At 39.9% G+C, this 13,342-nt stretch overlaps 1 protein-coding gene across 3 annotated transcripts in view; it reads right to left on the bottom strand.

The window, feature by feature from the left end:
* Positions 1-4,398: 4,398 nt before the first annotated feature.
* Positions 4,399-13,342, bottom strand: part of LOC102784814 (pre-B-cell leukemia transcription factor 1) — a 63,420-nt gene continuing 54,476 nt past the window's right edge. For 2 of the 3 annotated variants that reach the window (XM_006790497.3, XM_006790496.3), the window contains exons 7-9: positions 11,296-11,408; positions 9,621-9,710; positions 4,399-7,413 (exon numbers count right to left, since the gene is read on the bottom strand). In XM_006790497.3, the coding sequence (XP_006790560.1) occupies positions 7,321-7,413; positions 9,621-9,710; positions 11,296-11,408 (296 nt within the window). In that variant the 3' untranslated portion in view covers positions 4,399-7,320. The remainder of the gene's footprint in view (positions 7,414-9,620; positions 9,711-11,295; positions 11,409-13,342) is intronic. The other variant, XM_006790498.3, reaches the window with a different exon arrangement.

Raw genomic sequence — 13,342 nt, 5'->3', positions numbered from 1 at the left:
CATTTAAATTTCTTCCTTGAGATCTTAAATTTCTGTTATTTTCTATTTTTAAGAAACAGCATAAAAGAGAAGTCTCTCTAGTTATGATTAAACAACATGGAAAGCTTGAAAGGGACCATGGGATACATCCTTGGCTCAGCTGGTAGAGCTGGTTTGATCCCCAGTCTCTCCACTTGCTGAGAGTCTCAGGCCACCAAACCCCAAGTTACTCTGCAGGGCATCAAAACACCTTGCATGGTTATGTGTGTGTGTGTGTGTGGATGAGAAACACACTTCAAATACTTTATAACACTGCAATGTTTAAAAGGACTACATAGGTGCTGGCTATTTAAAGTTTTACCCTGCTGCCACTGTGACCAAGCTCCCTATAAGCAGCAGAAAATGCCTTTCAATTAATTAATCATTATTCAGACAATCAATCATTACTTCCTCTCAGTGCACGAAAATACAGCAGGAATTTTGGGAAACGGATACAGACATTTTACACCATTTGCATCATCATCATTATATCATCAGAGTCTGTACAGTAGTGATCAACATGTACAGTCCATCCAGACTGTGACATCACCCATTGGTTACAGAGTCCTGCTATGAATCCTCAAGCTGAGTGATTTGACAGTTACCAGAGATCACAAGTGACAGATCTGATGGGAATGCTACACACTCATACGGCAGCAGACAAGGTAGAGCTAACACTGCTTTATCTCTGATTTGACTCTAGTAAGTAAAGTTTATTTATGAAGGGCTTCACAGACAAACAGTCACAAAGTGCTATACACAGAAAAAGTAAAATAAATAAGAACTTTAGTGCCATAACAGCCAATAAAAAACCAAAACAAATGAAAACATATTTTTTATTTAGAAACGTCATGTATTAATTGAGACTCAAATCTAGTCACTGAGACCCTAAAGTCATCTGGAAAGTGTTTACTGAGGTCAGGGGGTAAAGGGAGCTCAACGTATTTTCTAACAGACGTTTATACTGGATTATTGGACTTCTTTTTGCAGCCACAGGAGTTACCCCCTGTTGCCCCCCCCCCCCCCCCCCCCCTCCCCACACACACACACACACACCAGAACACAGCGCATTGTGTTCCGCCTCCTGATTGGCTGTAGACCTTGTCTCCTGTACAGTACAGAATGCGTTCAGCTTGTCAAATTTACGCAAATCTTCGATCGCTAGCAGTGCGGCTCTGAAGTGCTGTATGTTTGTAAGTTTCCCCCCCAACAAACAAAACAATGTCGACGAAACGTCATCACCTGCAGGTGCCTTTAGTTTAATTCTATAATACTGGACTTATTTTTCTACTAAGGTTTGAGCTTTGAGAGAGTTTAAACAAAAGAGAAAAGTGTATAAAGTGGGTAGTGGGGTGTTTTATGGCCTTAACCCTGGAGAGCACATGGGGTCAAATTTGACCCCATGGTTTCCCTAGTAAACCAATGGGGTCGGATCTGACCCCATGGGTTCTCCAGGGTTAAAACATCTATAACAATTGTAAAAAAAATAAAGTTTGCTACTTCGCGGATTTCACTTATTGACGGTTATTTTTGGAACGTAACTCTCGCGATAAACTAGGGACTACTGTAATTTATATTCTCAATGATTGGCTGTTACAGTGTGAGGTAATGCTTTGCTTCAGGTGAAACACTAACCCATCGCTGCATGTTTTTTACCTGGCTGTCCTCGCTGCTGCTTAGTGATGTTCGATTCGTGAACGAATCGTTCAATACTCGAGAATCACTCTACTGACTCGTGAATCATGATTCACAAGCGCAACTGACTCACTGACTCATCCCTTTTGCTGTTAGCAAACTAATTCCATTAGTAGAAATATATCTAGCTTATAATTAAAATTGTGGGGAAAAAAACAACAGCCAGTTTCTTAACAAAAACATTTCTGCTCTGAACTTGAAGAAAAAACCCTGAGTAGAAGCTCACATCAAGACAATAGCTCCTCAGTTCACAGTAGCATCGCTCAGCTAACATGCTAACAGCACATTTGAGTTACTCACCCCCTCCCTTGCTGTGCTGAATCGTAGCATAGACGAATCACTCACTCACTCACCCCCTCCCTCCTGGCTCACAGCTTCTTCTTGGTTGGCAACCAATGTTAAGGCGCATTACCACCCCCTGGCTCACAGCTCAGTGGAGATTTAGATGAGAAAATATATTTGACACATTTAAGGAAAATACTAATAAAATAAAAATAAATAAATGTTTCCTTTAGAATTTGTTTTGCTCTTTTTTGCTCTATAAAATAGTTGTTTTCTTTTACAATCATTCATCTTAGCAGTAGGATTTACATTAAAAGAGAAACAAATTAAGTTTGAGTGAAAAGATACATTTTTGCACTCTCTGGTCAACTGACTCAGTGACTCAAGAAAATCCGATTCACTTTGGTGAGTGACTCATTAAAGCTCGATTCAGTAAAAAGAATCGAATTTACCGTCACTACTGCTGCTGACACACAGCTCCTCCCATACCTGCTTGCTGGCTTCATCTTTCACACTCGGAAACTACACCCGTCTTTTTAAACGGTCATTGGTGGAGATGAGATGTTGAGATTCCACCTCAGCCCAGGTGATATGCCAGCTATATGCCAGCTTAAATCGCTTGATTTAAGATGGCCAACTGCCTTGAGCCATCATAAATGCTCAGTCTATATTTATAATTTACAAACTAGCTAGCCACATGTGCATCAACTACCAATTTGCTATCTGTGCTCTTAACATAGTAGTAACGACATGACTTACTATTTATCAGCACAAACTTATTACTGTAGAACGACACCGTTTTTGGTACAGTTAATTAAGGATAAATTGTACAGTTAATTAAGGAACAGCCCTTCGCCATGTAGTATAATTCCTGAACATAGCTCAACAGACACGTTAACAACTACTTATTTTACAGGCGGCGCGGGGTTTATGATCTCTACAGCACCTAGCCACCAGGGGGCAGTGTAGATATGTTGCCAGTGACTGTTGTGCATTGTCATTAAACAAAACTGACAGCACATGGACTAGCAGGTACAATACCAGGAGCAGCAAAATGAAACGGGAACTTTGATTTTCTTTCTTTCTTTCTCTGTGCCTTTTGTTTTTATGTTGGTGAAATGAGAAAAGGTAGGAAAATGTTTCCTCACAAACTTAATATATAACAGGTATCATATACATTAAAAACCGTTGTTTATTAATGAGTTTTAACCAGGACAGCAAAGATTTTAACTTGCGAATCACCAACTAAATGCTTACTTTGAATGGTATGCCCTTATTAACCTAATAATAATACCTGTCAATGGATTCTTATTAGTTTTGAAAAGGATTTAAACCAGTTCAATTTAGGTTTTTAAGAAAGAAAAAGGGTAATGTTCTTTAATTGCTCTTAATCTAAATCCCTTCCCGAGGTAAGGTTAAAAGAGTTAAGGTGGTCCAGATTCTGTTGCTGATTGGATTTATACTTTCATGATGTAAAATGAACAATGATCAGTGTAGTCTTCATAAAAACCTGCAGTGCATTTGTCACGGTACAGCATGTTTTACAGCCTTTTTTTTTTGTTAAAGGACTCAGACATTCAAAAGAATGCACAGCGATTTTACTCAGAATGGGATTTACACCTTTTCACCATGTAATGACTGAATCAGTCTCACAATGCCTTTTTTTGGTTTGCAGGAGAACATGAATAAATTAAAGCTACACGTCCAGCACTTTTTGCCTTTCATTCCTGAAACACTGGCTAAAAGAAACCCTTTGATAGAAATAAGGAGGCCTCTCCATGTAATTACACTTGATCATGTTTGCATATGTCACTCCCACAGTCTCTGTCACGCTCCCTGATTTTGGATGCTCCTGGGAACCTCTTCCTAATCCACAAGTTCATGTTTCAGCCTCTTCCTTCTTTTTATTTTTTTTCCAGAGGAGGGATGAATTGAAGAAGCAGAATCAGACATCCTGTCTGGTTTATCTGGAAGAGAGAGATAAGTGTGGATTCCGCCTCTTTCAGGGAACGCACATTAACCATGCCTCAGAGGGAGCGCTGGGTGTGGGGAAGGGTGGCGGGGGATAGAGGAGGTGTCTGTCTGCCGGGAGCACACAGCTTTCACTCACTGTGAAAACTGTGAAAATGTCCCCTTCACACCCTCGGCAGCTCAGGCCAAGCTCCGGTGCTATGTTAGTGGTGATAAAATGCCTCCATGCCACAGCCTAGTTGGAAGTGAGACGTGCAATGCTATCCAGAGGTGTTGGACTGACAAGTCTACAATGTGTTAACTTGTATCCTACAGTGACTTCTGACCCTGACCCTGTTACAAAAGTCTGCTGGAAACACCACGCTCAAGTTTGCGGTGGAGAAAAGCACAAAGAGCATACAAAACTTCACCAGAAAAATGACAAAACCTCCGTTTATGCAACAAAAGAAACTATTTATTTGGGATACGCATTGCCAGTACAAATTAAGAGACCATAAAACCTACACCTTTCAGCTATTTTTCTCCACAGAAAACAAGTTTTGAATCGGAATTAAAAAGACAATAGTTTTCCATTTGATACCTTTTTACATACGCAGAGATCTTAAAAGTTAAAACCTGTCAAGAAAAAGGCTCCACGATTTCACTCTGAAATCCTTATAAAAAAGAAGTTAACATTCAAAACACTGCAGTACGTTATTTTATTGAAGAACAAAAAGACATGCAACAAATAAAACATTTCATGTTTTACAAATTGGTCATCTTTCTTTTCATGTCTCTTTTCCTTTTATATTCAAAAACTAAAAAGCATCATTACATGAAGCTTCGATAATATTTGACAGGCAATGTGAAAAGTAGAGTTAAGCCTTTTTTTGAGGGGTGCAAAAACAATCCTCATGTTTGCCTTGCATGGCCGCCGCTGTCAGTTCACTCCAATGACTTCCAAAGACACGACTGAGGCAGGTTCTGTGCATCATTTCAATGGTGCTTGCCCCCTCGGCTGTAATACTGAGCAGGTGAGTCGAGAGGGGAGCCGCTCTGAGTCATTCAAATGAGTTTGTCTGTTGCCATCACGCCGTCGTAGATCTCAACGCCCAAGCTCTGAGACATCCATGATTTCATACGCGTGTAATAAATACTGTTAAAAAAAAATACCTGTGGTTTTCAGGCTGTTTTGTGTCTGTTTGGGATCTCGGGACTGAATTTTCTCTCAGGGTTCAGTTCAGCTAAAATAAAAGCCAAAGAGAGGGCAATGTTAACGCTAACTTTTCACGTCACCTTTAATGGGACAGTAGCCATTTTGGACGCAGGGTTATAACATGTGACATGAGTACAAAAGAATAAGAAGGATTTCACCGTAAATCCAACAGGAACTCAAAGAGGCTGCGTTAAAATAGCTACTGTCCAAATTCAAAGATGCAAAAAAAGAGTAAAGGCGCATATCTACATACTGTATATAGAGCATTCTTGGGCAATTCACAGATAATGGTAGCATAAAAAGAAAAACAGTCAAAAGAATATCAAGTGAAACAAAAAAGATGACTTATTTGCAAAATGGAGACACATAAAAATATATCCAAACATCTTCTGGATTTGTGTGCCATCAGGGTATTTGTTTTCATTTGAATTTATATAAACACTACTGTATTCCAAGTGCATTTTTTTGGCTTTGGATACATAGTACTGGAACATAATGAGATGCTCACTAGCACTGCAGATACTAAAATCATTCAAAAACAGGAAAAAGAAAACCCTCGATAAAGCTGATCCCAATGAGGAGGATAAAAATTCTGCCTTTTTTTTGGTATCAAAGTATGCAAATGCTCATGAGGACTATTGTAAGCATGTATACATTGTACTGTACATACGACAAAGGTCACAAATTTAATTTCACATTTCAGATTGGCATCATGTTCATGAGTGTAGTGTCATTTTAAACAAAGAAAAAAGTGAATAAGTGAGAATATAATTACTTTCTAACGTCAGACGTTCTCTCTGGTGTTATCAGAGGTTACAAAACAGCTCAGGCAGATCAAGATGAACACATGCCGATTCGATTTGTGACTAAATCCTGAGGATTCAGTGAGACATTTTGAACAGAAAAAAGAAAAAAAATGAATATTGCAGAGACATATCTATTACATTTTTTAGCATGTTCCAGTTTTACAAACTTTAATAGGAAATGATTATTTATTTTTATCAAATTTTGCACATTTTTATCGACTTTTCCAATTTATTTATTGGAAAAGAATAAGTTGAGCAAAACCAAAAATCTTCTGTTCTCAAAATGATTCATCTCGTGCTCAGACTTTTGGCACAAATGTGATTCCATACATGAATGAGAAAGGACATGTGATGTGTTCAATCCTGATGACATGATACCTTAAAAACTGAATTACTGTTTGGTTACCAGCAGTATTTGGATCCGTTTGTCTCACTGTTAGATTTAAACAGTTTTTCTTTTTTTTTTCACATTTACAAATGCTCCCCTTTGACTTTAATCAGTAGATGTTATTGTGCTTTAATATATACGTCTTTGAGCTCAATTCCTTAATTTCTCGCTTTAAGATTGTAAAGTCTCTGCACTGTTGTACCGCGTGTTAGCTGAAACATAGCTACTATGGCACAAAGCAATAAAAGGTCTTAAATGTCAGTGTCTGCTGTAGAAGTTCTGAATACAAACAATACAAACCGAGGCTGAATAGTTGGATATCAGCTTACTAATATAAATGGACTAACATAATAATAATAATGATAATATGTCACAATGTATGGCATGAGAAATTTAAGGACATGAGATAACAATGTTTTCAAAATTCACCTCCAGAGCTGAACTTTGGCACCATAGGTAAAAAAAAGAAAAGTAATCTGGTATTGAAAACAGACATGTAACGATAGGGCTCAATGTGGTGTGTGATAAATTTGTAAAAATACGAAACTTTGTAAAACCGAAGCCGTTTAAATTTTGTTTGCTATGTTATTATTTCGAATAGAGGTAGTGTGAAAGCATCTCAATTTACAAGATGTGGGCCAATACGCTGCTGTGAGCCTACTGTGTGAATATATACTGTAAAGAGAAATACAAAGAGGCAACATGGACATCAAGTGGAAACTGTACAAACTGTGTGGTGTGAATATGAGTCCCCTACGCAGGCTGCTAACGGTGCCGCGGTGGTCCAGATAGGAAAAGTGAACAGTTTTATCCGTAATGGTGAAAACGTCATCTCCAGACCCCGACTGTGCCCCGCCGTTTCCCATCCAGTCCCAAAAAAAGGGGGTCAGGGTATAAGTTTTGGAAGGGAGAGTTGTGGTGGATCGAGGAAAGTGGGAATCAAGAGGAAGCGGGTCGGTGGAGGATCAGTTGGAGGTATCGGAGTGAACGCTTCCAGGTCCTTCTGTAGGTGATGTCACTGATGAGGGGGTTGGAGCATCTTGCCAGCCGCCGTTTGCCTGGGAGGGGAAAAGAATCAGAGAGAACCAGAAGTGGGGCGTGAGTGTGTTGCTCTTCTGTTCATTACTCGATGCCGCTCAAACACACTGAGATAAAAACAAATAGAAGTCCTGAGGGCAAGATAGTGCACCAACGCTGGGATACTTTGAACTACGCAGTCAAACACAGCCTTAAGTCAAACTGCCTCCTGGATTGGAGGAAAAGCTAACACAGCTCACATTACGGCTAATAATTCAGAATAAGACTGACATAAAAAAAATACTGCCGTGTTTCCAGCTGAGCAGAAACAGAATTACCCCATCATACACTGCACACTCACTCATTTAAGCAGTGACAACAATAAAGAGAGGAAAAGTCAACTTGTGCAAGATTTCGTCTTGAAATAAATTCCTGCTGCTGTCATTTTAAACAATATGAATATATGTAAATTGTATGGAAGGGCGTCTGAAACAAAACATGCACTAATTACGATGCTGACAGTAGGAATTAACATACAATAAGAACTCTGGTCCTTTTCACCGCCAGAGACAGGCCTGTTAAAGAGCATTTAGGGTGTTAATAGCAAATTTAAAACCATCAGAAAAATTGGAAATGGTCCTCGACAGCCTTTCATTTCACAGCTTGTAATGTGTAATCAAAAGTGGAGGGGTCAGATTGTATAATGTAATCACCCGCAGCAGTCATTATCCAGCAGGCTTTTTTGTATTAGACACAAGATTCATTAAAGTCTGTCTTGACATGTCTCTAAAACAGTTTTTTTTTTTCGGGATACAGGTCGTTCCTGCATTTAATTAACAATGAAGTTATAAAAGCTTTGCCATTTTCAATATATATATATATATATATACTTTTATGCAAAGACAAACCAAAAACCACTTATGATGTATTTTGTAAATTGTACATTACAACAAAAGTGCTTCTATGCCCTGAATTCTGCAAAATAAAGGCCAAAAGAGGTTGAGATACCTCAGTGGAAAAAAAATCTAGTTTTCTACAAAAGACAGCTTTGTCATAACTTACTATTATCTGCAAAAATATTATATCAAACTAAACTGTCGTGCATGGATTGGAGAAAAAACAGGCAAGTGAAGAGCAGAGATTCCTAATTTACCAGCCTTAGCAACATAAATCACAGGCAAACAGGCTGCCAGACAGATATCCTGCTCCTACATTATGCATTGCAGAGCTTCTTTACAGGGTATAAAAGTGAATAACACAGCATACTGTGGCAGTGTAAGATGTGGTAGAGCAAGCAGGCGTCCAAGGAGAACCGTATCTGTGAGGTCAAAGGACTGAGAAAGAACAGGGCCTGAATACGTTAGCGTCCTCTCAGGGTTAGCACAGCTAGCTGTGGGATGCGCTCGGAGCAGCCAGGAAGCCTATTTGAATACACATACATGTTTTTATATGGGAGACATTTCATCTGATTATCATATGGCCAGTGAGGCACGACGACGACAGCGGAGGAACCCAGCCGCGGCTGTGACCGTCCTCGTCCTCAGCGCGGCTCGCTGTCAGGGCCATTAGTGTGGCAGGAACATGATCTGAGCAATGCGCTTGGATTGCTGTCCCAAGTCCACACTCTGCTCTCCTTGTGTCTGTCTTATCGATTTTCCCCTTTACGACACGGCTTGTCGCTGTGAATTTCCCTACTGTTTGCCGCCGCCAGCTAGCAACCCCCACCCCACCCCTCATACCCCCACATCTAAACCCGAACTCTGCAGAAAAATAAGACAAACACGTCGGGGACAAACCCCTATGGCACATGAGGAGTCGTTTCCAGGAGCGTGAGGTTTTATTTTTAGTGGGACGGTGCTGATGTCTCCTGTGGGGCATTAACGGGAGCGTCTAGCCTTTGGGGCTGCTAATCACAGGTCAGGTGGTCAGAGGGAGCTGAAGTCCAGAGCAAAGAGGTGTCACCTGTTTGTGCGGCTCTCTCACGGCTGACCATACGTGGCTGCAGGTGCTACTCCAGGCCTGATTGAACATGACAGGCTCAGAAGGCGGCTCTGCATGTGTGTGGCCAGCACCACGCCTGCGTACGGTGGGTACCGTGCTGCCTGTGGCACGAGTGCTAGAGAAGCAATCAACTAGGTGACCGTGGAGTGGAGACAAGTCCTACTAAGTGGCATTCTGAGCCCTATGGCTTTGAAATAATTGGTAGGGAGAGAAAGGAAAAACAAAGGGGAAAAAAAGGAAAGCTTACATTGATGCCCTGCGGACTGTACATCTGGTTGGCTGTGAGTCCTTCACTGTATCCGCCTGTCTGACTGATAACATGGCGAAGGGTATCCACCTGAAACATTCAGAAAGAGCAGACAAAGCAAGGTCAGAGTCAACACAAGAGAAGCACAAGAGAAAAGAGAGAGATGACAAGACAACAAGAGAGACAACAAGAGTACACTGCTGCAAGTATGTCCTTGGAGACAACAAAGTCCAAAACAAAAAGGGAATTCAGGATAAAGAGATGTTTGGTTTTTGCCAGCTGAAATCAAACTGTTTGTAGGATGAATACAGGATGACAAATCTTCTGTCCTTGAGACTGGGGTATTAATGACTCTTTTCCATCAAGGTAAAAGTAAGCAGCTGGGTGTTTTCTTTTGGAGGGGGTATGCATGACAAGGGTAAAAAGGAAGTTTATTAGAAAATAAGTTGAACACATGCTCTTATGCCAGCAAGATTAACGATATTTAGATTAAGAAGAGTCGTCATTAACAGCATGTGCCAGTCAAAGCAGAAATCATTAAAACACGACAAATAAAAGGTCCCCTATTAGTCCCACAAATGCTATCCAAGTCCCACTAAATTCTGTAGAAAAAGGGTCTGAATCTTATTTTGTTAACAAGTAGTGTATGAGTACAAGTAAGTGCACAGAGGTAGAGGGCAATTAAGTCCCGCCCACATCAGAGGGGAAACAAGTTATTAGAAGCCTCCATGTGAGTTTCATTTGTTAGAAGAAAAATCAAAATTCCCAAAAGCTACAGGGTGATGGAAAACAGTACCAACAGGTACAACCCACATCAGTCAGGACCGTGCTTAATTATTATTAATGAGAGTAATTATTTGTTGTTAATAAGTCACATATCAAAATGTCAGTTTTACACCTATATTTCTGTAAGTTAAAAGCTACTTGTTATGCATTTCATTACTTTCTGTTTGTATTAAATATGGCAAACATTTCAGATGCTTTTCTAGTCTTGGCTCGGGATGTTCTCACTGAAAGGGGACACTATGATCATAACGTGAACACAGAGGCTCCACCCACTGCTGTTCAGACCTATTTATAAAAGTGGCCAATCAGGAGGAAATTGCAAGGGAGGGAGCTAAACTGAATTGTTTCAGACAAAGCTTAAACTAAAAGGCTGCACAACTCCTAGCATAAGGTAAATACAGATGATGATGTTGTGGTTCATGCAAAGCTATTCTAAGAATAACAAAAAATGGAGTTTGAAATGAGAATAACAGTTGCATAACTTCCATTACAGTGGAATGTGGATGAGTCAGAAAGCATAGTTGGCTAACAGATATCTAACTGCTAACTAAATACTGAATGCTAAAACACAAAAGTGTAACATCAACTGAATCGTTTCCCCTCCAGTGGGCGTGGCTTTTTGAGGTTGAATCAATGCAGTCCATCTTGCTAGCTTCCTTGTAATTGGCTGGTTTGGCTGTAGTTGCACTGTCACATTTTTGCAGTTCTTTTAAGCTAATATAAATTAATGTAAGCATTATCAGATGACCGACTTCCTGATACTACGAGGGTGAAATTACCCGAGTTACTAGTTAATTCATCTAAAACCTGTGTATGACGAGTCTGGCGTTACAAAGATCAGTACTCGATCCACCCCTGTATCACTTTCTGTTCTGCTTTGGGGCCCTACCTGCGACTGCACGTTGGCTCCCACCTGAGCCCCTTGGTACGAGTCCCCATTGAGAGACTGCACGCTCATGAACAAGTCCCCCGAGTTTGACATGTTAAAAGAGCCACCAGAACCTGAAAGGAGAGAGGGAGCAGTCGAATCACAGAGAGACAGAGAGCAAGCAAAGAGGAGCAAGTCAGCCCGTTCAGGAAGCAGCCTGGAGGAGCAGCATGCAGAGGGTTAGCTAGCAGCCGTGCAGGCTGTTAGACCAGGGGGGGTGAAGTGAGGACAGAGAAGTAGTGTATCAGGTATATGTTTTACCAGGTAATCTGTTTACATATTAGCAAAAAAGAATTAAGAAAGGAGCCCAGATTAATGAGAAATGCACTCAGTTGCTGCCTCATCCAAGTAGCCTGGACTGCTTTCATTGAAAGACAAAACTATCTTTAGTGATGGTGACTTGTTGTTGTGTTTTTTTGGAGCATACAACATTTAAAAGACATTTTAAGAAGCCTGAAAAAGCCATTCTTCTTCTTAAGTCTGATATTTCATCAAAGGAAGACAGCAAATGATAAACATTTCCCAACAACACTAGACTGTAGAAAAAGATAAGTCTGGCATTCTTTCAAATTCTTACTACTTTATGCAATACATAAAGTGTATAAGCACACCTGTAAAGCATTAATATGTGACCACACATGTACAGTGAGCATGGATGTGCTGGTGACAACAGGAGGCAGAGGGTTTGTCTGCCTCTGGAGAAAATACCACAGAAGAAGAATGATATAATGCTTATGCAAAAAGTATGGGGAGAGATTTTTTTTATTTTGACTGATTAACATGTGGGGGAGCTGTTACTACAATAAACATGTGGCTAGGGGGGGTCACGGTGACAGAAAACAGCCTGGGAATCATCACAAAGTAATGGCAACATATAGAGTCTTAGTGTGGTACTAGGAGGATTATCCATCACCAGAGGGAGCCATAACAAGGGGAATAGAGGCTAATAAGATTTCAAGGTTCCAAGATGGCTGCCACGCCAGTCCCATTAAATGTGTGTCAAGTCTGCGAGTGATATTTAGGTAATTTAGGCACAGGCAGGTGGTCCTTTCGATCCACCCTCAGACCTAGAGGTTGCACATCTTTTGATGTTACTGGATTACCGCTGAACTCTGAAGCTGGTCAGTTTGAGGCCTAGGGCTACCTGGACTCCACATGCAGGAGTGTAGTTAAACTACCGGGAACAGCAGTCAACAGGTTTTTATATTTTTTCTCTTATTTCTATTTCATTTGTCAATTATCTGTTCAACGTTAATCCTGAATTAAGAACTACTTCTGCTGAGGAGGGATTTGGCAAAGATTTTTAAATCAGCTGCCTTTCCTGACACAGAACTTTTGGGTATTTGTCTCGTCGCAGTCTTGAATGGGATCTTTTACATGTCAGGCACATGTGTAAACCACTGCACTATGATTACATAAATTATATTTCTCCTGGCCTGAAGATCATCTTCACTATTCAGGTTAAAGCTCTATATATCTATCTAAACATACGAGCTGAGCTTTAATGTTGTGGCTTAAAATGCAGAATTACAACGACTGCTAGACATTAAAGCAAACTAACGCTCTGTTTTCAGTCTTAACGTTGTTATTTGGTAAAAACCAAACAATGTTGTTAAGTGTTCCTAGGTCAAATTAATATCCACTACGAAAATTGCTATAAAAATTGATTACATAAATTAACTTTCATTCTTAACTAAAAATAAGTAATATCTCATAACAGCAGGGCATTGCAGTTTTTAATAAAGGCTACTAATTAAAACACGTAGTGTATTTAATTTTAAAAGCTTTATTTCACCTGTGGCTATTTACACATTTAGCAAAAAAAAAAGAAAAAAATTGATTAAATATTAATGTCCTGTAAGACTTGAATCCTTCATTCTACTAATGAAAGAGGCAACTTTAACATTTTTCTATAAATTTTAGGCATTTTAAGCAAGTGTGAATTGAAATTTATGTTGCAGGTATTTTTCATATGAACATGGTATAGGTGGTATATTAAAAAAAACAA

This window comes from Neolamprologus brichardi, chromosome 23 (genome assembly GCF_056152115.1).
Source record: "Neolamprologus brichardi isolate AB-2024 chromosome 23, ASM5615211v1, whole genome shotgun sequence".
NCBI lineage: Eukaryota > Metazoa > Chordata > Actinopteri > Cichliformes > Cichlidae > Neolamprologus > Neolamprologus brichardi.
The sequence above is the reverse complement of the archived record's forward strand: the minus strand, read 5'-3'. Positions and strand labels throughout refer to the sequence as shown.